Source organism: Antennarius striatus, chromosome 9 (assembly GCF_040054535.1).
Source record: "Antennarius striatus isolate MH-2024 chromosome 9, ASM4005453v1, whole genome shotgun sequence".
Taxonomy (NCBI): Eukaryota; Metazoa; Chordata; class Actinopteri; order Lophiiformes; family Antennariidae; genus Antennarius; species Antennarius striatus.
The window spans coordinates 4,642,819-4,665,938 of record NC_090784.1 but is presented as its reverse complement, the minus strand read 5'-3'; the positions used below and the strand labels follow the sequence as shown (position 1 = coordinate 4,665,938).

Below are 23,120 nucleotides of genomic sequence, written 5' to 3'. Positions count from 1 at the left end.
TGATTTCTAAAACAGCAACCGAGCATAAGAGCAGTGACATATAGTAAAGACGCTCAGGATTGGTCCGTCTGCGTACATTCTGGGCTCTGATTGGTGATTTCCAGGCGACCTCATACAGAACAAAACAACAGAATTACTTTTTCTATAGAAACGACTCTTTTAAAACAAATTTAGGCCAATAAATACACAAAATCTAGACTAAACCCCCACAGCCTGTTTCTAGCCTGTCAAACATAACTGCTGCCACACCAAGTGACTTGTTAATATTATTTGCGGTGCTGACCAGGGGATGGAAGCAGCACCCCCCCCCCTTTTTTTTTCTATTCATCTGTCACCGTCCTCACAGACAAAATAAAAGCTACAGTAGATACGCGACTCAGGGACGGTGCGCATAAATGTCAGGATTTTTCCTGTGAAGCTCCCAACTGAAGCTGAGGTGTGCTCAGCATGTGAGGTGAAATCTGTGTAATTTTTTTGAAAGGCATCACATAATCAGAAGGAGTCAAACACCTCCTGGCAGTAATTGCCTTTTGGCCATAGAGAGAATGTACATAACCTTGCAATCATTCCCTGCAGAGATATCTGACAAATAAAACCCAGGACTGAACGCTTCTCTGCTGCTGAAGTGTGAAGCTGCTTCTCTGCGTTTACTATTAACAGTCTCTATGGATTTAAAATCATAATTAAGTAATGAGCCATTGACCAGGCATGATCTTTGTAACTTGTTTTTTTACGCCAAGGAGGAAGGCTTTTATAATTGTTTACAAGTAAAATCTACAGCATTTATGTTTTTTTGGTTTTTACCATCAAAGAGGAGGTTTTAAAACAGAATCTTCATGTACAGTACATCCGTCCTCTTGATGTGGCGCCAGCTGCCATGTTGCAGGAGGAAACAAGCTTTTTACTGTCCAAAAGATTCTGAACTGAGATATCACGGAGACGTTTTGATTTATAGTCTGATCAGCTCTCATGTTCGTGAGCTGCATGAAACCGACATCCTCACTCGTATTTAATTGTCTTTCTTATTTTGTCACTCTCGCAGAGAACACTCTCTTTTTTTAAATTTTCTTCCATTCAATCTTTCATTTTGGGTCCATTTTGACCCGTGTGGTCATCCAACCATGGGGAAGATCATGAATGTGGAGCAAAAAAAACAGAAGGACAACATCTTCTAGGTATCCTTAAGAAACCAGTGGGCAACATAACATTAAATAAAAGTCCTGCTTTCCCTCCCCAGACTCTTTTGCTCCTTTGTTTCACCGTGTAGTGGGAAGGGAGGGGGAGTGGCAGGGGGGGAGATAAATTGTGCATCGTGTGTTGAGTGGCATGATGTGTAGCGTTGTTGCTGATTTCCACAGCTTCACTCAACACACTCCTGCTGAGTTAATAATTTTGACCTTTGCTTAATTAAAATAACAGGCCATCCTCCACTGAGGGAAAAAAAGGAGCAGTTTGAGAATTATTCCAACTAATCACTCATTAAGATTTAGCAAAAAAAACCAACAACACAAAAATGTCAAAGAAGAAGTGTCTGTTTTTTACAGTGAATTCAGAGAAAGAGCAGCTGTGGTGCAGACGCACAAACCAAACAGAAGTTAGCGTTCATGTTGAAGGTATGGTGCAATCTTTGTCATCATGTGGCTGTGCTTCAATTAACACAACTGTGTAGAAACAAATCCCATAAAATGACTCACCCAACAAGGAAATAATCACATCTACAACTACTTATCCAGAGGGTAATGCACTCTTTTCTGAGGAACAAGTCATCGTCTTACTTCATTAATTGCTCATTTTGTAGAGTTGCACTTTTGACCAAGGAAGGTGAACGGGGGCCAGAAACACAGCCACAACAAAATGATTGTGCTGTAATAACTGTGTCTTCTCTCTAGTCTTGAATTTTTGGCCTCTGCTGCCACGAGGGCTGTAATTCTGCAGCAAGGATTGTTAAGAGGATATCATTATCGTGTGTTTTCCCTGAGTAAGCTGCAGATTTGGTTAAATATAGTGGTGTTTTTGTTTCCTCTCCTTTTCAGTTTTTTGCATTAAAGCTGGGTCAAGCCAACCGCTCCCATGGCAATTCTTTTTTTCAAACGGAGCTGCCAAAGCGCCTTCGCTGCCACAAATGTAGCCAATATCGATGCCACGCTCAAAAAAAAAAAAAAAAAAACTGATTGAAAAGAGACTTACATGTTTCAAAGCATGCTGGGAGCTGGGGGCCAGGCGAAAGCCTAAAGTATTAAAGCTGAGATAGTCACCAGTGTGCTATATATGGACAGAAGTCCAAAAGACCACCAATTGGTGACCGATGGGATTCTGAAGATTTTTCATATGTGGAAAAAACATGTTTTTATCTTTTTTTTCTTTTCTTTTTTTTCTTCTTCTTTGATTTTGTAAAAAATAATCTTTTTGTGGGTGGATTAAAGAACAAAAAAAATGCTGGAAAACAAGATGCATAACTGAATAATAAACACCTTTATGGAAGCTAGAATGAAATCAAGACAGATTTTTTTTTCTTTTGTAGGAGGCTTTATTAGCCTTTAACAATGACATATCCTAATAATCATTTCTTACACTTCCTCCTCACAGGTTGTCAAGTCAAACCCTTGAAAACATTTTCTGTGTGATTGCTTCATCTTTATTTTTGATAAAACACAGCAGAGCTAGTGGAGGAAGAGAGGAATTCAACAGTATTGACTAATTAAATTAATGAAAGTGTGACATTATGAATCGTGTGCTATTCTCTAATAATCAAAGAGCTCTTCTGAAAGTGTCAACAGCAGATTTGAGAAAAGATATTTTTAATTAGTCTAAGGAAATGAGTACGAAGTGTGTTGATTTTTTCAGCTGATATACGTAGTTTATCAGAAGATGATAAAGGAGCAGAACCCCATTCATCCAAATCCCTAAAGAGTCCCACTGTTATCTCGATATACTGTTAGTCTCTAAATCTGAGAGCATAATAGAAATTCTGTGCTGGAGTGTGGAGCTGCGCGCTACGTTTGCATATTTATTCAGCTGTCATATCTATCTGAGCAGATCATCAGAGGAGATAAACTAAAGAGATGAGGGAATAATGGCTCTTGCTGAGAGGCTGCTGACTGATACCAGCTTATTCCTGAAAAACACCGGGAACTGGGTAAACAAAAAATCTACTCTACAAAGCCACGCAATCCTCCACGAGCAGCAGTTAATGATGGTGATGATGGTGATATAATGATGATGAAGATGCTGTGAATAAAATTTGAATGACTGAAACTTTGAAGGAGTGACAATATCCAGTAATGCAAATGTTACAAACTTTTTCCTGCTACTAAAATAAGAGAAATCAGGCAAGTTTGGGGAGATAATTCATGAACAGGACGTTGAGAGCATCGATTGTCCAATTATTGTACTCTTTCATATCCAACAGAGATAAACGCTCACCTGCCTGATGTTAAAACTCTTCAGGTTGATTCTTGTACAGATGCGGTGATGATGGGTAAAAGATACTTTAAACACAGATCAACCTTTTGTAGGAAACAAAAGAACAGAGCCAATGACATTTCTCTAAAAAAGCCTCTAAAGGTCACACCGTTAACACTTCTTGTGTACAACCAAATTGAGCATTATCAAGGGAACGAGGAGACACAAGAACACCTCCCTTTGATTTGCACTGGATACACACAAATACCACTTTTTTGTTTTTTTAAACAGGATGTACTGCGTCACACTTGTTGTGATGTGACCTTTTATTTCATCACTGAAACAGTTCATAAACATTCATCTAGCATTGAGGGCATCATGGGGACACATCTATGCCTTTATGCCTATGGACCCCCACCCCGGTGAGGACAGTGGAGGACAGTTAATTGAACAATATCCAGGATGTGACAAGAGGACAGCGAGGACAAACTCTGCTCAATGGTGCCATCTAGTGTCTGCTGCGGGCATTCCAGGACGTGTTCCACAGTACAGTAAGAGCTCTACCCTGCTGCTGAGGAACTTTGGATAACAATTATCTGTTGTATTTGCATTAATGTGATTGCTTTGTCTGCACACTCATCTGACTGCAATTATAAAGAGTAGCATTAAAACAATAATTCATTAACTCAATTGTAGTTAGATTGATTAATTCTAAACAAACATGAGATCGCAGCAAGCAAATGAGCTCTGGAGTGCCGATGCATCTGGGAGGGCTGCTGCACAAGACATTTTGATTATCTGCAGACACATGTAGTTGCAAATCTTTTAATTAACACAAATAGATTGCGAGAGTGAGTCAGTTGTGTGTATCCTGTTTGTTAGCTGTAATCATAATTTGGTCAGTTTTTTTTAAAAGAAAGAGGGTGTGAGAGTGGACTATAGTTTGGAGACTGTGATCAGGAGGCAGAATTACTCCAAAGTCGTACTGTGCTTGTGTGGGTGTGTGTGGGTGTGTGTGCATGTGAAATGTCTGTGTGGGTCCGTGTGTGTAACAAAATCTTGACATGGAAAGTCATCACACAAAAGGAGATAATCAAATTATGATCAAAACAAAACAGATGGTCACATAAATCATCTATTCACATGTTGGACTGGTGCCTCTGTTGCAGAACAATGAATCACTGCCTATCAATGCTAGAATCAAAACATAAGGGCTGTTATGAATACACAAAGCCCTTCTTGTTATTAATAAATCCCAATCTACACACATTTTTACACATTTTGTTTGACTTTTTTTGTGAAAGTTAAAGCCTGAAACTGCATTCAAAACATCTCAAAAATACTGTAAAATGATAATATGTTGATTTAATGTCTTGGAATTAAAAAATGTTTTTGCTCCATCAAAAAATTTCCCTAGATTGAAGATTTCTAGGAATAATTTCCTCTTTTCTTTTTCTTTTTTGCACAAATACATGCATGCAACATCTGTATCCTTAAAAATCCTAAACACCTGAACCAGATTTGAAGGGGAGCAGCCAGTCAAAAGCCCCTTTCTCAGTGTGCTGTCAGCATCTGCACACGCAGAAAAGCCTAATCAGAGAGATACCAGTAAAGTGCATGTAATACTTTAGAGATTTAATGCAGTTTTTAATTGGATAGAGGCCCATTATTTTTCAATACAGAAGGGGCACTGAGGCACATAAAGCTCTTGAATATTTTTGCAAATCGTGTTCAACAGCATAATGATTAACCATGGCACTAAATTTGCCTCACAAAATGAAAAGCAAACTTCATGCAAGGCGTAATTTAATTGTTTCCCTTCACATTTTCTGCCTCCCATTGTTGGAAGCTTAACATTTTTAGAGTCTGCTTAACAGCTGCCTTGTGATGCTTGAGCTGCAACAATGTGACTGACAAATGTTTTGAAGTAGCTGCAGACTTCCTGGTGTCTTCACAGGCCAACTGTTTGGGAATCTTACATCATTTTGTTATTTATAAGTGTCCACATTACCGCAGAACACATCATACAGTTAATGCCATCAATAACACGTAAAGTGCACTGATTTCTGGTGAATATGATACATTTTGAAAACATTTACATCCAAGATCCAAAAAAAATAACTTAAAATATAGTGAAATATTTACCCAAAAACCTTCTATTTGACTTATTAAAACATATTTTGCTAAATTTTGTTATGCAAACATTTTATTGTAATTATGTATTCTATGCAAACATGTTTAATCTTGGTACTTGTGTTTTTAGCAGTATAATACTCCTGCAGACACATTTGCAGGTCACATTTTCAGCTCAATCTGAAGAGAACAGTGCCATCTGGGCAGCGACAAGAGGTAATACAAGCCAGCGACTGACATGCAGGAATATTACGAATCAGGCTATTGGCTCACAGACAGCGTACCTACATGTACTGCTAAAATAAACACACAGAAGGATTTCTAAAAATAAATAACAGCAGAATATTATGAAAAGCATATCAATAATAACTATCAACACAAACAGTAATAATGGTTGCATACAGGTCACATGTACAACCTTTGTTTATGTGCAATGTCTAAAAGAATGTAAAAAAAAGACTTCTTTTATCAACATAGAACAAAAACAGTAAGTAAAGTATCGTCTACATTGGGAACAAAAGGGATATTTTTACAACAAAAGAATATTTATATGTGTGACACATGTACAGTATGAATGCTTATTGTACATATGCATTATACTATATGTATAACTGTCCTTTTTACATTTTTCTGTTTTATATGAACGTGGATTCAGAGACTTGAACGCTTCACATTGCTTCCTTTGTGGAAGCAGTGGTTTTGTAGTTTGCTATCCCGTCCAGAAGGACGATGTTCCTGAATGTGATGTCATGTGGAGTGCAGAAAATATTTGTGACAGAGCGTCTGTCAGGAAGTTGGTGATCAGCTGACACATGAATACAAGCATTCTATACTGAGTGGGCTTCAATATATAGAGGGTATGTTCCATGTAGCGTTCTGCTGACCTGCTTGTGTAAAAAAGCTATGAAGAAAAGTAAAGATTTGATTTCTGATTGATAAAGATACAAGGCAAACGCTCCGACAAGATTAAAATGGAGTGCATAACAAAGGAGACAGAAAATGTAAATATGTAATTCCCCAGAAATAATTCTGATTAAGAAACTAAAACAACCGTAGAAATTACATATTGACAGCTTCATAATCCACTTCCTCTGTTCCTGATCTCTAACATGTATTGCTGCAGAAGAATGAAGTTTAGCGCAACCACAGTAAACAAGGCCGTTTCTGCCTGAGCAGACAGCTGATAATCTTCTTTTGAGTATTACCTTGTGTCATTTTTTTTGTGCATGCTGTGCCCTTCTAATGCCAGAGTTCTACCATGTCAACACTCACAGCTTTGCTCGCACAATCTGAAAGCGGCGGAAAAGAAACTGACATCTGTGTTGGTTTGCGTCGCCGGTAGAGGTAATGAAATGATAACAACAGCCTTCCTCTGGATGGAGTGGAATGGCAACTTTTCTCATTCAACAACAGAGAGACTTTTGAGGAGATGCCATTGCTGCCTCATTGGTTTTCACTCCCTCTGATTACTCCTCTCATCTTATGTAAATCCTCTTAAGTCACATGTTATTGTTTATTGCAACTGTGAAGGTTAGGTGTTCCTAAGCCCTGTGCGTATGCTTATCTCACCAGCGCATGCATCTTTGTCTCTCCAATGCGTCTTGTTTTCATTACACACTAATGGATGAGAAAAGTTCTCTGGACTGATGCGGTGCAGACAAACCAATCCACCGAAGTAAAAAGCTAATCTCTCCCAGTGGCGAACATCTCCTCGTGAAAAGAGGCAGTTGCTTGCTCCAGGGATATCGCTGCGTTATCACAAGCCTGCTGTGTTTGGGGATTTTCTTTTTTCTGAACAGTAAATATAATCACCTGCTAAATATGCACTCACCCTTTTTTGACCAATCAGCACAGCATCCTTCAGATTGCAGTCGTTTTGGTATTTTGATAGCGAAATGGTGATTGTGGTCAAAAGGTGATGAGTTCAAGATTCTTCTTCCTGAAATTCAGGTTTCATTGGGCTTGGCAGTAAAGAAAGAATGAGACTTATGTGATTATCTTAAGATGATCTTTTTTTTTTTTTTGCATTTTGCAGTTGCTGATTAGAGAAGCGATTGTCAGCCTGTAAATGACTCCTGGAACACTATTGATTACAGTGGTTTTTATTCCCTGAGTATCTTTAAATCCTTTTACCACCTGGTTACATATATATTTGTGTCTCTGATCTTGTCAGTTGTAGAGTGAGTCTGTCACAAATATTACAAATCCCACTTCAGTATCTGCAGCTGCTGTCTGCTTTATTGTCTGCATTGGATCATGACATTGTCATCGATTATTATTTTATTAGAAGGTGTAGTAACAATAGTTTAGTCTTCATCATTCTGAGTACTGTATATTTATCTGGAAGTGAGTCTAAAGTGTTGCTGAGTTATTGCAGTTAAACATTCTTGATACATGACACCTGATGGAATGATCCAGCTGGATTCTACTGATGTCCTACCTAGAAACTCAACCTTATTTCATTTTTTTTGTTAATTTTTGTTTTTTTTTGGGGGGGGGGGGTGATTTGGGACAGATTTGTTATTTTCTGCCCATCAGCAAATCAGTGTATCAATGGCTTCCATTGTATAACATCTGGATTACATTCCATTTAAAAACAACTCGTACTGGCTCAAATTAAAAAACGGAAATTGCATGCACATGAGATCACTCCAATCCTGGGGTGCATGAACTGAACTGAACTTGGTTGTGAAATATCTTCTGCTGCTGATGTATTTGAGGGCAGATTTTTTTTTTTCATACTGTTTATCGGATTTAATTGGTTAGAAAATTGGGTGGGTTTGACATTTGAGACAGTATTTCTACATTTTGCTTCTGCGTGGCCTCTTCTTTCTGGTCACACAGCCTGAACTGTCCCAGCGTGAACAACCTCCACTCTGAAACAACCTCCAACCCCGGTGGACAGCAAGAATGGCCAAGCCCAGCAGGATCCTGATCAGAGGAGGTAAAGTGGTGAATGAAGACTGCTCCGTGGTCAGCGACGTCTACATAGAAAATGGGAAAATAGCTGCAGTTGGACCGAATCTTCCAGTCCAAGCTGGAGTTCGGGTCATAGACGCCACGGATAAACTGGTGATCCCTGGAGGCATCGATACACACACTCATTTGGAATTTCCATTCATGGGCTCCATGTCTATTGATGATTTCTACGTTGGCACTCAGGTGAGGATACTCTATATGTAAGGCACAACATGTTATGAAGTAAAAGTACATCAGTGTGAACATTATGAATAGATTTGACTGAAAATACTGCAACGGATTAACGTACTAAAAAAGAAAAAGAAAACTTCTTCTTCTTCTTCTTCTTTTCCTTTCGGCTTTTCCCTTCAGGGGTCGCCACAGCGAATCAATTTCCTCCATCTAGCCCTGTCCTTTGAATCCTCTTCTCTCACACCAACTACCTTCATGTCCTCCCTCACTACATCCATAAACCTCCTCTTTGGTCTTCCTCTAGGTCTCCTGCCTGGCAGTTCAAAACTCAGCATCCTTCTACCAATATATTCACTATCTCTCCTCTGGACATGTCCAAACCATCTCAGTCTGGCCTCTCTGACTTTATCTCCAAGACCTCTAACATGTGCTGTCCCTCTGATGTACTCATTCCTGATCCTATCCTTCCTGGTCACTCCCAGAGAGAACCTCAGCATCTTCATCTCTGCTACCTCCAGCTCTGTCTCCTGTCTTTTCTTCAGTGACACTGTCTCTAGACCAAACAACATCGCTGGTCTCACCACAGTTTTGTACACCTTTCCCTTCATTTTAGCTGAAACTCTTCTATCACACATCACACCTGACACTTTCCTCCATCCGTTCCATCCTGCCTGTACACGCTTCTTCACCTCTTTTCCACACTCTCCATTGCTCTGGACTGTTGACCCTAAGTACTTAAAATCCTCCACCTTCTTGATCTCTTCTCCCTCTAACCTCACTATTCCACTTGGGTCCCTCTCATTCACACACATGTACTCTGTCTTACTGTGGCTAACCTTCATTCCTCTCCTTTCCAGGACAAACCTCCACTTCTCTAGCTTCTCCTCCACCTGTTCCCTGCTCTCACTACAGATCACAATGTCATCTGCAAACATCATAGTCCATGGGGATTCCTGTCTAACCTCGTCTGTCAGCCTGTCCATCACCATAGCAAACAAGAAGGGGCTCAGAGCTGATCCCTGATGCAGTCCCACCTCCACCTTGAACTCCTCTGTCACACCTACAGCACACCTCACCACTGTCTTACATTCCTCATACATGTCCTGCACCGCTCTAACATACTTCTCTGCCACTCCAGACTTCCTCATACAATACCACAGTTCCTCTCTGGGCACCCTGTCATAAGCTTTCTCCAGATCTACAAAAACACAATGCAGCTCCCTCTGGCCTTCTCTGTACTTCTCTATCAACATCCTCAAAGCAAATACTGCATCTGTAGTACTCTTTTTTGGCATGAAACCATACTGCTGCTCACAAATGTTCACTTCTGCCCTTAGTCTAGCTTCCACTACTCTCTCCCATAACTTCATTGTATGGCTCATCAGCTTTATTCCTCTGTAGTTGCCACAACTCTGCACATCTCCCTTGTTCTTAAAAATGGGCACCAGCACACTTCTCCTCCATTCCTCAGGCATCTTCTCACTATCTAAGATCCTGTTGAACAACCCAGTCAGAAACTCTACCGCCACCTCTCCTAGACCCTTCCATACCTCTACAGGTATATCATCAGGATCGACTGCCTTTCCACTCTTCATCCTCTTCAATGCCCTCCTCACTTCATCCTGACTAATCTTTGCTACATCCTGGTCCACAACAGTCACCTCTTCTAGTCTTTGTTCCCTCTCATTTTCCACGTTCATCAACTCTTCAAAATACTCTTTCCATCTTCCCATCACACTACTGGCACCTGTCAATAGACTTCCATCCCTATCCTTAATCACCCTAACCTGCTGCACGTCCTTCCCATCTCTATCTCTCTGTCTTGCCAACCGGTATAGATCAGTCTCTCCCTCCTTACTGTCCAACCTAGCATACAAGTCATCATAAGCTTCTTGTTTGGCCTTTGCTACCTCTACCTTCACCTTACGCTGCATCTCCCTGTACTCCTGTCTACTCTACTCTCCTCAGTCCTCTCAGTGTCCCACTTCCTCTTAGCTAACCTCTTTCTCTGTATACACTCCTGTACCTCCTCATTCCACCACCAAGTCTCCTTATCTACTTTCCTTCCAGATGACACACCAAGTACTCTCCTACCTGTCTCCCAGATCACATTAGCTGTAGTTGTCCAGTCATCTGGAAGCACCTCCTGACCACCCAGAGCCTGTCTTAACTCCTTCCTAAAAGTCATGCAACACTCTTCCTTTTTCAGCTTCCACCATTTCGTCTTCTGCTCTGCCTTTGCCCTCTTCATCTTCCTCACCACCAGAGTCATCCTACACACCACCATCCTATGCTGTTTGGCTACACTCTCACCTACCACTACTTTGCAGTCACTGATCTCTTTCAGGTTACACCGTCTACACAAGATGTAGTCTACCTGTGTGCTCCTACCGCCACTCTTATAAGTCACTCTATGTTCCTGCCTCTTCTGGAAGAAAGTATTCACTACAGCCATTTCCATCCTTTTTGCAAAGTCAACTACCATCTGTCCTTCTGTGTTCCTCTCCTGGATACCAAACCTGCCCATCACCTCCTCATCACCTCTGTTTCCTGCACCAACATGTCCATTGAAGTCTGTACCAATAACAACTCTCTCACTTCTAGGCATGCTCTGCATCACTTCATCAAAGTCCGACCAGAATTTCTCCTTCTCCTCCAGCTCACATCCTACCTGTGGAGCATACCCGCTAACAACATTGAACATCACACCTTCTATTTCTAGCTTCAGACTCATCACTCTATCTGACACTCTTTTTACCTCCAGGACATTCCTAACAAACTCCTCCTTCAAGATAACTCCTACTCCATTTCTCTTCCCATCTACACCATGATAGAACAACTTGAACCCTGCTCCTAAACTTCTAGCCTTGCTACCTTTCCACCTGGTCTCCTGGACACACAGTATGTCTACCTTCCTCCTCTGCATCATGTCAACCAACTCTCTACCTTTTCCTGTCATAGTTCCAACATTCAACGTCCCTACTCTCAGTCCTATACTCTTGGTGTTCCTCTTCTCTTTCTTCGTGCGAACGCACTTTCCTCCTCTCCTTCTTCGACCAACAGTAATCCAATTTCCACCGGCGCCCTGTAGGTCAACAGCGCCGATGGCGGTCGTTGTTAACCCGGGCCTTGACCGATCCGGTATGGAAGTCATAGGTTTGATTCGCATATTTGATTTGGCAAAAGTTTTACGCCGGATGCCCTTCCTGACGCAACCCTCTGTATTTATCCGGGCTTGGGACTGGCACAATAAGACACTGGCTTGTGTCCTCTTGCGGCTACATTAAAAAAGAAAAAGAAAACACTTGATTATAATTAAATAATGTATTAATATATTAATTATTGTTAATTTGATATTTAGATTATTCATTTCATGTTGTCGTCTTGCTCACAGCAAAGATTTTAGAATAGCTTTGTCTCTCTGTTACGCAGTTTGGTATTTTATTTTGAAAACACTGTAATAGTTTAAGTGTGCTTTAAAATTGATTTTGAATTGAAGTTTTGGCAATAATAGAATACACAGAATGTTCAGCCACACACACACACACACACACACACACACACACACACACACACACACACACACACACACACACACACACACACACACACGCACACACACACACACGCACACACACACACACACACAGTGTCAAAATCAGATGATGTTTGGTCAAGAATGTCCCTGAACTACCCGCAGGCTGCCAGCCTGGTCCGGTTTGAGATCAGAAATCTACCAGAGCAGAGGTCACGTTGGATAAGATCATTTTGTCCACCCACATTGATATGAACACGCAAACCATGATACTAGTACTGATCATCATCATCATCATCATCATGAACCTCATGAACCATGCCCCCCCCCCCAACCATCTGCCCCTGACCACCCTGCAAAGACAGTTTACTCTTTGGACTTCTCTTCTTCACCTGTAAACACCAACCATATACAGTTTATCTCATCTCACCGTAATGTAAATTGTACTTTTTATTTTTCTTTATTTCTTTATTTTATTCCTTATTCCTTATTCCTTATTGCTTCTCTTCCACCTCTTAATGCACCGACACCGCGTCAAGTTCCTCGAATGGTAAACTTAACTGTACTTGGCAATAAAACTTTTTCTGATTCTGATCATCATCATCATTGCATTGCTTGGTTTTGTCACAACATGGGAACAGTTCTCAGATCTTATTATAAGATCTGATTATAACTGATGATAAATGAGTATGACAGAAAGTCTAAAGTTCATACTGTGATCTTTAAATCATAATATGTCAGTGTTAGAAAGAAGCAGCGTCTCTAGCAAAAAGTGTGTCCACAGGATCTAGACGAGACGGCCGTCACGGTCTGGTTCTTTTTCTCTTTTTTTTTTTAAATCAAGAACAGGGTATCACTGCATTAACAAATAATTAACACGATTAACTGAAAAACATAAGTAAACTCAAGTCTGGATAAGGATTTTTTTTAAAAAAAAAGTGGGTCACAAACACCTTGCGCGTAAAAGCGCGTCCAGTTGGAATAAACCTGCACTGTTCATTGTGACCGCAAGGGTGCGCCACTTCTACGCACACCTGATTTTCCTGAAGGTAAATTCATGAAGGCGCTGCTCCACCTCTTTAGTCCTGGGGCGACCTGTTACCGGTCACACAGGCTGAACTGTCCCAGCGTGAACAACCTCCACTCTGAAACAACCTCCAACCCCGGACAGCAAGAATGGCCGAGCCCAGCAGGATCCTGATCAGAGGAGGTAAAGTGGTGAATGAAGACTGCTCCGTGGTCAGCGACGTCTACATAGAAAATGGGAAAATAGCTGCAGTTGGACCGAATCTTCCAGTCCAAGCTGGAGTTCGGGTCATAGACGCCACGGATAAACTGGTGATCCCTGGAGGCATCGATACACACACTCACATGGAGATGCCGTTCATGGGCACCAAAGCTATTGACGACTTTCACATCGGAACAAAGGTGAACACACTTTATATGTGTACATCAGTATGACATACCACATGGCCATCAATGGAATTATTTTAATTAATGTCTTATTTGCATTTTCCTGTTTTGTCCACCTGAATGAATTCACTTGGTTCAAACGGTATCTTTATGGTCACATAAGCTTGAAAATGACTGCTGCCCCTTTATCCACTGAGGAGAAGCTGATCAGAGGTCAGTGTTACACAATTCTTATGGTTGACCTACACTTCGCTCAGTCACTGGCTTTGCAAAACTAGTCAGATGTTTGTAGGATCAATAATAATACAGAGCTCAACAGATGAATGCGTGATGTGAAAACAGTGTTAACCTCTGCAGTTCAGCTGTTGAAACAGGGATCTGTTTGCTCCTAATTCAAACCAAGAGCTATGTGATGTTATCTGAGGTGAATAGTATCATGGAAATACACCAGTGATGGATTTTTGTACTTATCTGAAGGTTGAATCTGCAGAATGTAGAAACAGTTTGTTTCAAAGTTTGCCTTCAAACCGTGGACAGAAGTCCAGTTACTTTAGATTTAACCTTCAAGGACTATGAAGATCTGATTGATGAGAATCTACACCAACATCTTAGAGATATCCACCTAATGTGTGTATGCATCCACGGACACATAATCAGTGATGATCCCTGAGAACACTGGGTGTCTCAGGTCTCTTGATGTCAGACGACTCTCCCCCCGATCTGATCCCAGCCTGTGTCCCAGCAGCATTGGCCCACTTCTCAGACTCTTTCTGCGGCCTCTGGTGGACTTGATAACTTTGTTCTTTCAGTTCCAGGAAGTCATAGATCTTGCATTGGGATCTGGCAGTGAACCCTCTTCATCCCACCTCTATTGGCTGACACTGGGCTCTCCAGCCTCTCCTTCAACCTTCCTCTGTGAGTTCACACTATTTGAGCAGCTTGTGCTCATTGGCCTCTTGTATGTGGTCATTTCCAGGGGAATAGAAGTTCTCAGAAGAGGACTTGCTTAGAGGATCCAGATGTGAGTAGTACATCTAAACTGGAGGAGATCGGTATTCCTTCCCAGATCATCTCAGTGTCCAGTGTTATGTCAATGACTGTCTGCTGGCTGGTGGTTGGCTGTGATCAGGATTTATGTCCATCTTTCTTAAAAGGTGTTGTCCTCTGGCTGCAGATACACTGGTTCTAAGTCACTGCAGTGGAGATGGTCTCTGCCACTGTCTCCAGCACCTGAATGTGACACCAGGGGTAGCTGGCATCCTTTGCTGAGGGCTCAGGGTGTGCGTATGTGTCTACTATATTGACATTAATGTTTAACTAATGTCATTCATTCACCAGGCTGCTGTAGTTGGAGGGACAACAATGATCCTGGACTTTGCCATCCCCACAAAGGGACAGTCTCTCCTGGAGGCCTACGACACCTGGCGTAGCCGAGCTGACCCCAAAGTCTGCTGCGACTACTCGCTGCACGTGGCCGTCACGTGGTGGAGCGATGAGGTGAACGAGCAGAACTGGCATAGAAAGACAGAAATGATCTTCTAACCCCACATACATGCCTGTGGGGGAATAAACATGTTCTAAAGTGTCTGCTGTATGTCACCATTGCAACTAAAATCTTTTCTTTTTCCAGGTCAAAAAAGAGATGGCGATACTGGCCAAAGAGAAGGGGGTCAACTCCTTTAAGATGTTCATGGCCTACAAAGGTCTGTACATGCTGCGGGACCCGGACCTCTATTCTGCCTTCTCCCAGTGTAAGGAGATCGGTGCTATCGCTCAGGTGCATGCTGAGAACGGAGACCTGATAGAAGAGGTGAATGAATGACTTAATGAATGTTCTCCTCCATGCTGTTATCTGTATGGTTTTTACTGAACTTGTGTTGATGAATGTATTTTACACTGCAAACAAGCTCTAAATAGCCACCAGATTACATGTTTGTTATTCGATAAATTTGATCTGCATCTGTATCTGCTCATCCAATCAAATTTGTGGTATTTTGTTGCATCAGTTGGGATAAGCTTCGGCCTCTCTGTGACCCCGACACAAGATGAGGAAATGGAGGTTTTTTTCCTCTGATGTCATGACAAAAAGTCACCACTAGGAGGCAGCAAATGCTAAACAAATACATTGTGTCTCTACAGTAGTGGGGCAAGACTTGTATTGATACTGGGAAGTGTGGTATACAGGAAATTGAATTGTTAAGGAAAACGTTTCATGTAAAATCAGTTATGAAATCTAAAAACTCGTTGACACACAGAACAGAAAGCTGACATACAGTATTTCTGAAATGTGCTACAAAAAAAGCATCATTTCTCTTTTGAGTCTGAGAAACCAGACACAGTGGATTGTGATTAACTTCATGCGTCATTAATAACTTCATCAGAGGTGACTGGAGTGGAATTATTCCATAACATGAATACACCACTCTAGAAAAAATAGAATACCATAGATTTATATGAAATATAAATATACTGCTACATGTGAAATATGTAGCAGTATATGCAGTATAGCATAGGATTTTTTTTTGCATCCCAACCATAACATTCCTTTATTTGTTATAAAATGTATGCTTTGTTTTCATATTTAGTCATTTTCATCAAATTTGTAAAATCATTTTATATGAAGAGTCACTCTTAATAAATTGATAATATAAGATATAAAATATTAATGTATTAGTCCCACAAGGGGACTAACAAAGGTATTTTCATGTCATAAAATTACATATGTCAGAAAATGACATTTCTGCAGCTTTGCTGTCTTTGGGAACCCAGATTAAAGATACGAAGATGAAGCTGAAAAATAAGACCCAATGTGTTTGAAAGCACTGCTTTGGTATTTTTTGACTCATGTTTTAAAATTCTTGTGATATTAGTGGAGTTATAGTTGTATTAGTTATAATTTGTTTCCTCTCTTCTTGCGCTGACACTGCTGTTGTTATCCATCCGTCTCCTTGACCTTAATTCTGTCTTGTTGGCCCCCTTCCTGCTGGGACCTGACAGGGAGCTAAGAAGATGCTGTCTATGGGCATCACGGGGCCCGAGGGCCACGAGCTGTGCCGTCCCGAGGAGGTGGAGGCTGAGGCCACCCAGCGGGCCGTCACTATCGCCAACGCTGTGGGCTGCCCGCTGTACGTGGTCCATGTCATGAGCAAAGCTGCTGCCAAGGTGGTGTCGAATGCACGCAGAGACGGTGAGTGTTGGCCTGCTGCCACCTGCTGTTGGAATAGAGAACGGTCGAGAGGTGACAGCCCTACATGTGTTTCCTTTGTCATACAAAAGTTCAGGTATTCAGCAGTGTCACTTGTCTTGTTTGTTTGTTTGTTTCTTTTTTTATTAAAGTGGAAAACAATCTGAGTTGTATGCATGTAATCACACGACATCTGAGTGTTTTCTGCCTCTCTGTAGGTCGTGTGGTGTTCGGGGAGCCCATTGCAGCTGGACTGGGCATCGACGGTACTCACTACTGGGACAAGGACTGGGCTCATGCTGCTGGATATGTCATGGGTCCCCCCATCAGACCCGACCCCACCACACCAGGGTACCTCATGGACCTGCTGGCAAAGTAAGAGGAGCTGGAGAAATAATGTCCACACACTATTTAAGTTTCACGTAACTGTATATGAAATTAGCTGTATAAATCGTATTTATACAGAAGGAGGACAAGAAGACAAATCATTTGATGTAGTACAGGCTAGAATTTACACAGACAGCTTATTGTGACTGAAAAGAGGCTCACTGATGACTAACTAGTGTTAGCATTAGTTTAATATTTCTAACTGTTCCTCCCAGCATCTGTTCTCACCAATGTATTTATCATTAAACTCCCCAGTGATGACCTCAGTGTGACGGGGACGGACAACTGTACCTTCTCTGTGTGCCAGAAGGCTCTGGGTAAAGACGACTTCACCAAGATCCCCAACGGTGTGAACGGAGTGGAAGACAGGATGTCTGTCATCTGGGAGAAAGGAGTGGTACGTCCTGCTGACATGGATTCACTGAGAAGATCTGATCATCCAGAAATATAAATTCAGGTGTTATCTGCTCGACTTTATGCCACTGGAAATACAGGTCTTTAGCCCACAGATCAGTTGTTCATTTTTGTTCTGAAGAAGATAAGAACAATCAGAAGCAACAAACAGAGTCACCTGAGTCTCAAGATGCTTCAGCGTTCCCAAACTGATGTGAAAATACATCATTTATCCCATTTATTAGGCTGAAATATTCACTGTGCCTTCCAAACTAAGGCTTCATCCATCTGAAGAGGGTGCAGTCAGACTCTGGCAGAGAAACACCGAGGTCTGCAGAAATCAGAGAGCACGCCAATGCTTTTAGCTCTAGCTAGGCTTCTCTAATCAATTCAAATATTGAGGTTTGTAGAGAATTACATCATCCCATACAAGCTGTATAGAACACTTATTTTGTATCCATCTGCAATAGTAAAGGAGAACACTGCAGCTATGTTTTTGGTCAAAAACACACATTTGAATTTCCATCAGCATGAAGGTGATACGTTCATATTTTTGGGTGACTGGTTTCATTATCAGTGGGGTAAAGCAGTGGGGTAAAGAGTAAAAGAGGACAAACAGAAACTTCCTCACAATAAATTGTTGCTTGTAAATATCCCTGTTAAGAAATCGTATGTCAGGTGGTTACTTTATACTGTGATACTGGGTCAAGGCTGAATAGTATGGAGGCCGACCATTGAGGAGGATATGGACGGTCTCTGAAATTACGCTGCTCTTAGTCGTATTTATTTTGACTGATGTATATATATTCTTGGTTTTTTTATGAAGAAGAGGTCAGGTAATGACGCTGCAGATTTCTGCAGAGAGCAGCCGTTGTTTTCTCACCTTTGTTCAGTAAAGTGTTTGGTCACCTGCTGTGACCCCTTCATCACAGTTGCTCTTTGTATGTTTCCTACCTTCAGCACAGCGGCAAGATGGACGAGAATAGATTTGTCGCCGTCACCAGCACAAATGCAGCAAAAATCTTCAACTTCTACCCACAGAAAGGCCGTATCGCCAAGAACTCAGATGCTGACGTGGTCATATGGGATCCGAAGAAGACAAGGTGAGGCTACAACTCCAGACATTCAGCAGTAAGGGAGAACGCTGTAGAAACAGAGAGGATGAGGCACCTCTACGTTACTCTGTACTTCCAACAAGCATGAGATCATGAGATTGTCTCATACCAGCAGAATCAGCATCTGTACCTGCAGGTGGTGCTGCAGGAGCACGGGCTAACTTCACGTATCTTCAGTGGGCTGAAGAAGATTAGGGAGAGGGAGTTTAGTAGTGAATTTTATATATATATATGTATGTACACACAGTGTGTGTGCAGCTATAAAGAGGAGCATCTTTAATCATTTTCTGACTTAATGTAAACACACACACACACACTTCCATAAAACGATTACATCTGTGTTCCATTCAGTCAGAATATCATCACTTCTCTACAGCTGCAAACTGGAGCGTAAGACAATTTGCACATGAGTCACACTCATCAGTCATTAAAAAATTGCTGGTGTGATTTTATTTTTTTCTATGTCTGGTTGTTTTTGTAGGAAGCATACATTAACTACATTCAGATGATGGGTCCTGGTGAGGATCGTAGTGATGTGGATGATATTAAATACAGAGCACTCAGTATTAAAGCTACTGTTACTGACTATGTTAGAATATGATGAAGCTGTGTCTGAAAACTAATCATGCTATTGTCACTTTACGTTTTCCTAGCAGGCTAACAAAGTCCTCTTAGGGAGCGTTAGACAATGAACTGAGCTGCGGTGCTCATTCCCAGATGCAGAAGTCTTTGTGCCATAACATATTCACACTTATATAACCTACAACCGCACTGCAACGCTCTGTTTCCTGGAGAATCTGGGCTGAGCCCCTCCGGGGAGTCGCTGACGTGAATTAGAGAGGAACGTGTTCCACCCCCCCACACCCCCTGTAATGTGCTCTAAATGAATTCACTGGTATCACCAATGAAACCGTGTGGGACCTGACAACAAGACTTCATCCTCTGGACCTCACCTGTTTGTCTCACTATTGTATGTGTTTGTCCTTACCGTGTGTGTGTGTGTGTGTGTGTGTGTGTGTGTGTGTGTGTGTGTGTGTGTGTGTGTGTGTGTGTCTTCTAATGTTGCAGTGCTTTTCACGCATGAAAGCTTCTCCTGTTTCACTGGAACAGCCATGAATTCATCTGTGAAACTGCACAATTAATGCCCTAAGCACAAGTGTCACTTTGCAACATCCGGGACCAGGGGCCACAAACTGTTGTGTAAGCACAACTGCCTGGGAGGCCCCCGTCAGTCGCCTCGTGTCTCCTAATGAGGATGCTTGAATAATGAGGATACGTCTTGTTTTCTCCGAGCATGATGCATGATTAATGGAGTCTAGCTGCACAAATCAACAGTAAATAGGGAATGTGTGAATGGGTTAACGGAGGCTCACCGGCGTTACAGTTAATTCAGTGTGTTTAATGGAACCAGCTGAGTCATCTTTGTCTCTCTGTTTCCTGTCGATTTAGTCTTTTATTCTGGTGTTTTATTTGAGAGACATCATCGGTCTGACATGTGCACAGCATGGTTTTTCTCTGTGAGTCTTACTTTGCAGCTCCGTAGAGGTTTTGGAGTCTTTCAGCTTGTTATTTTGGTTAACAGCCAGTAACTCATTTTTGTTTCATATTCAAGCAGCAAACATTGAGTTAGCATCAAAGGTTAGAGTTTATCACTATATCCTGCTTTGTGGATTTACTGTCACTTTAATTACAAATCAAACCACCCCACTCTATATATTGTGTATCTTGTGCAAATATGTTGTCTAATAATGCACATCACCTGTGTTTGTAATGTTGTGGTAAATCTGTCTCCTATCATTTCTGTGAGCTGTTACAAATCAGGGAAAGATGCATAGAGGTGTGTGTGTGTGTGTGTGTGTGTGTGTGTGTGTGTGTGTGTATTGTTAATATGCCATGACATTTGAAGCTGTGAAGAAAAGAACAAGAGGATCTAAGATTCTTGGATTGAAAATAAATATCTGTACTGCGCAACAATATTTGATTAACGTTAGCTATGATAATTAGTATTTCATTATGAATTTGTAACAAATCTGGAACCATACATGGGATTTTTCATGAACTCTTTTAGGTAAATCATTCATAAAACATTTCAGGAAACATTTCTTTGCAGTACGTGTTTAGTGATCCCTGTTTTCATCTTTTTCATCAAACCTCATTTTCATCTAACATCCAGTCCAGCCTCTCCAGGATCACGTGAGCATCACATGAGATATAAAATACAATGTTACTGCTTATTCTATGTGTGTTGGTACATTTTGATCCAGTCAGGATGAGTGAGATGCATAGAGGTTTCACAGCAGGCTCGTTTTCCTTTTGCAGCTTGGTAGAAGTGATTACATGTGTTGTAGAGGTCTAGGTAGAAACCGTCTCTCTCTGTCTTTGGGTCTTTGTAGGAAGATCTCAGCGAAGACCCACCACCAGGCTGTGGACTACAACATCTTTGAAGGCATGGAGTGTCACGGCGTCGCGGCCGTAACCATCTCCAGAGGCAAAGTTGTCTATGAGGAGGGAAAACTGAACGTGTCACCAGGACACGGAAAATTCATCCACAGACAGCCCTACTCTGAATACGTTTACAAGAGAATAAATCAACGGGAGCAGGTCGGTCAGATCCAACGTGTCATATTAAAATCATTAAAATAATGTCTGGTCTGAACAGTCACCACCATATTACTATGTGATCCTTGGTGTTAACTCTGACATCTTTATCAAAAGATGTTTTAATTAAAAGGTGACTTTGAAATTATAAAAATGAAAGGAAAATTAAACTATATGTAATAGAAATATTTTCATCAATGGAAAATACCTGCTAGTGTAAATATTTAAAAGACTACATTCTTATTGCATAATACAATTGATAAAGTATCATTCAATCCTTGAATTGAGTGTAGGGAAGTATTAAATAAAGTTTTTTTCTTGATAAAATCAGCATAAATAAAATGCAGACATTGATAATCTTACATATAAGGCTGAAATGAATATTCATGCTGCATTTAAAGCGCCTACATTCAGATGAAATCCTTCAAACGTAGTTCATTTGAGCCTTTCTTGTACGTTGTGTCTGGCCTACAGGTGGGGAAACCTACGGCTGTGGTCAGGAAGCCCTACGAAGGAAAAGTCATTTCTCTCTGAATGGATCATTCTCTGAATGAATGAATCTCCAGCCGCGTGTCCCGACCGCCAAAGCAGCCGAGTTTTGCCTCTACAGTTTCCATGATCACCAGTTAACATTTGCATGAATTATATTCATTCTCACAAGCATGAAGTTTATTATTGATTTCTATCAGTCTAATAACAAGCATGAAAATTATATGCATGCATGGTTTCATTTACACAAAGAAATCACACGTAACTTTGGACCTCATTTTTCCTTCAATAAAGCTGACTTTACTCATGAACATGTCTCTACTTGGCCGTTATATAATTTCCATCTCATTATACGTTAATATTTGTTACCGTTGGTTACAACAATGGATGTTTCTGACCCTTCCCTTTGAAGATAAATTTATTAAAATGCATTAACTTAAACGTATTAAGATTAACTTAGCTGACCCAGATTGACTTTATGCATATTCAGCAGGATTGTACATTATCATATTCGGTTCATCCATGCCCATATATGGACTGCGTTCATCTCCTCCCATGTTAGCAGCTCTGTGGCTGTCGCTGAGCATCATGTGGCAGCGTCCTATTGGACGGGCATGCTGGCATGGGATTGTGCCACAGGGCCAACTGAGACATAATGTGAGTTTATCGGGTTGCCACACGGGTCAGCTGCAGCGTGTGAGTCACAGAAGGCTTGCACATCCTTGAGGTTCACCACTTCCTTCCTTTTTTTCCTCATGCAGCGGAGTGCATGGTGTGAGGCAGGAAGAGTGCGATCTGCACTTCTGACTCCTGAGACGAGGAATGACGATTCAACTTTTACATGAAGAAGGGATGTTTCACATTAAATGGTGAATCAACATCATTTCACTATTAGAAAGGAATAGTTTTGCTGAGTCAAAGCCAAACATTGCAACATGTAGACATGGGTCAATGGCTTTATTAACGTACATTCGTTCATTCATTCCTGGAAACTGATTGTATAACATCAATGGAAACACTAATTTAAAGCTGTGCTGAACCAGACAACGCCCCCCCAGGAATGACATAATCACAGTATATCACAGCTCGACCTGTAGCTGTTGCATAATATGTAACAATACAAAGACCCTCATGAATCCTCTGCTGTCATGCGTGATAGTTAAATATGAACTCTTTCACTATTCTATAAGACTTCTAATCAGGTTCTTCACTATCAATTTAAGTCGATGGGAGACTAATATGGAGGGAGCATTACACCTGAAGGATGGATGCTTCTTAGGAGCCGTTTGGTATTCTATTAAAATCCATGGCCTCCATCATG

The 23,120-nt window shown here is 41.2% G+C and overlaps 1 protein-coding gene across 2 annotated transcripts; it reads left to right on the top strand.

The window, feature by feature from the left end:
- The first annotated feature begins 8,356 nt into the window (after positions 1 to 8,356).
- Positions 8,357 to 22,110, top strand: dpys (dihydropyrimidinase). Of its 2 annotated transcripts, none has more exons than XM_068323551.1 (9): positions 8,357 to 8,697; positions 14,972 to 15,130; positions 15,264 to 15,443; positions 16,631 to 16,820; positions 17,036 to 17,192; positions 17,460 to 17,601; positions 18,558 to 18,700; positions 21,106 to 21,313; positions 21,785 to 22,110. In XM_068323551.1, exons 1-9 carry the CDS (start codon positions 8,446 to 8,448, stop codon positions 21,842 to 21,844), a joined length of 1,491 nt encoding a protein of 496 aa, XP_068179652.1. In that variant the 5' UTR covers positions 8,357 to 8,445; the 3' UTR covers positions 21,845 to 22,110. The 2 variants fall into 2 exon arrangements, with proteins under 2 accessions (XP_068179652.1, XP_068179653.1); XM_068323552.1 differs by lacking the exon at positions 8,357 to 8,697 and adding an exon at positions 13,316 to 13,648.
- The last annotated feature ends 1,010 nt before the right edge of the window (positions 22,111 to 23,120 follow it).

Bases quoted from the DNA above. Each gene is read 5' to 3' on its own strand.
- dpys (XM_068323551.1), top strand. From the start codon at position 8,446: ATGGCCAAGCCCAGCAGGATCCTGATCAGAGGAGGTAAAGTGGTGAAT. The intron at 18,701-21,105 runs GTGAGGCTACAA...GGGTCTTTGTAG, and splicing joins TGGGATCCGAAGAAGACAAG to GAAGATCTCAGCGAAGACCC. The intron at 21,314-21,784 runs GTCGGTCAGATC...TCTGGCCTACAG, and splicing joins GAATAAATCAACGGGAGCAG to GTGGGGAAACCTACGGCTGT.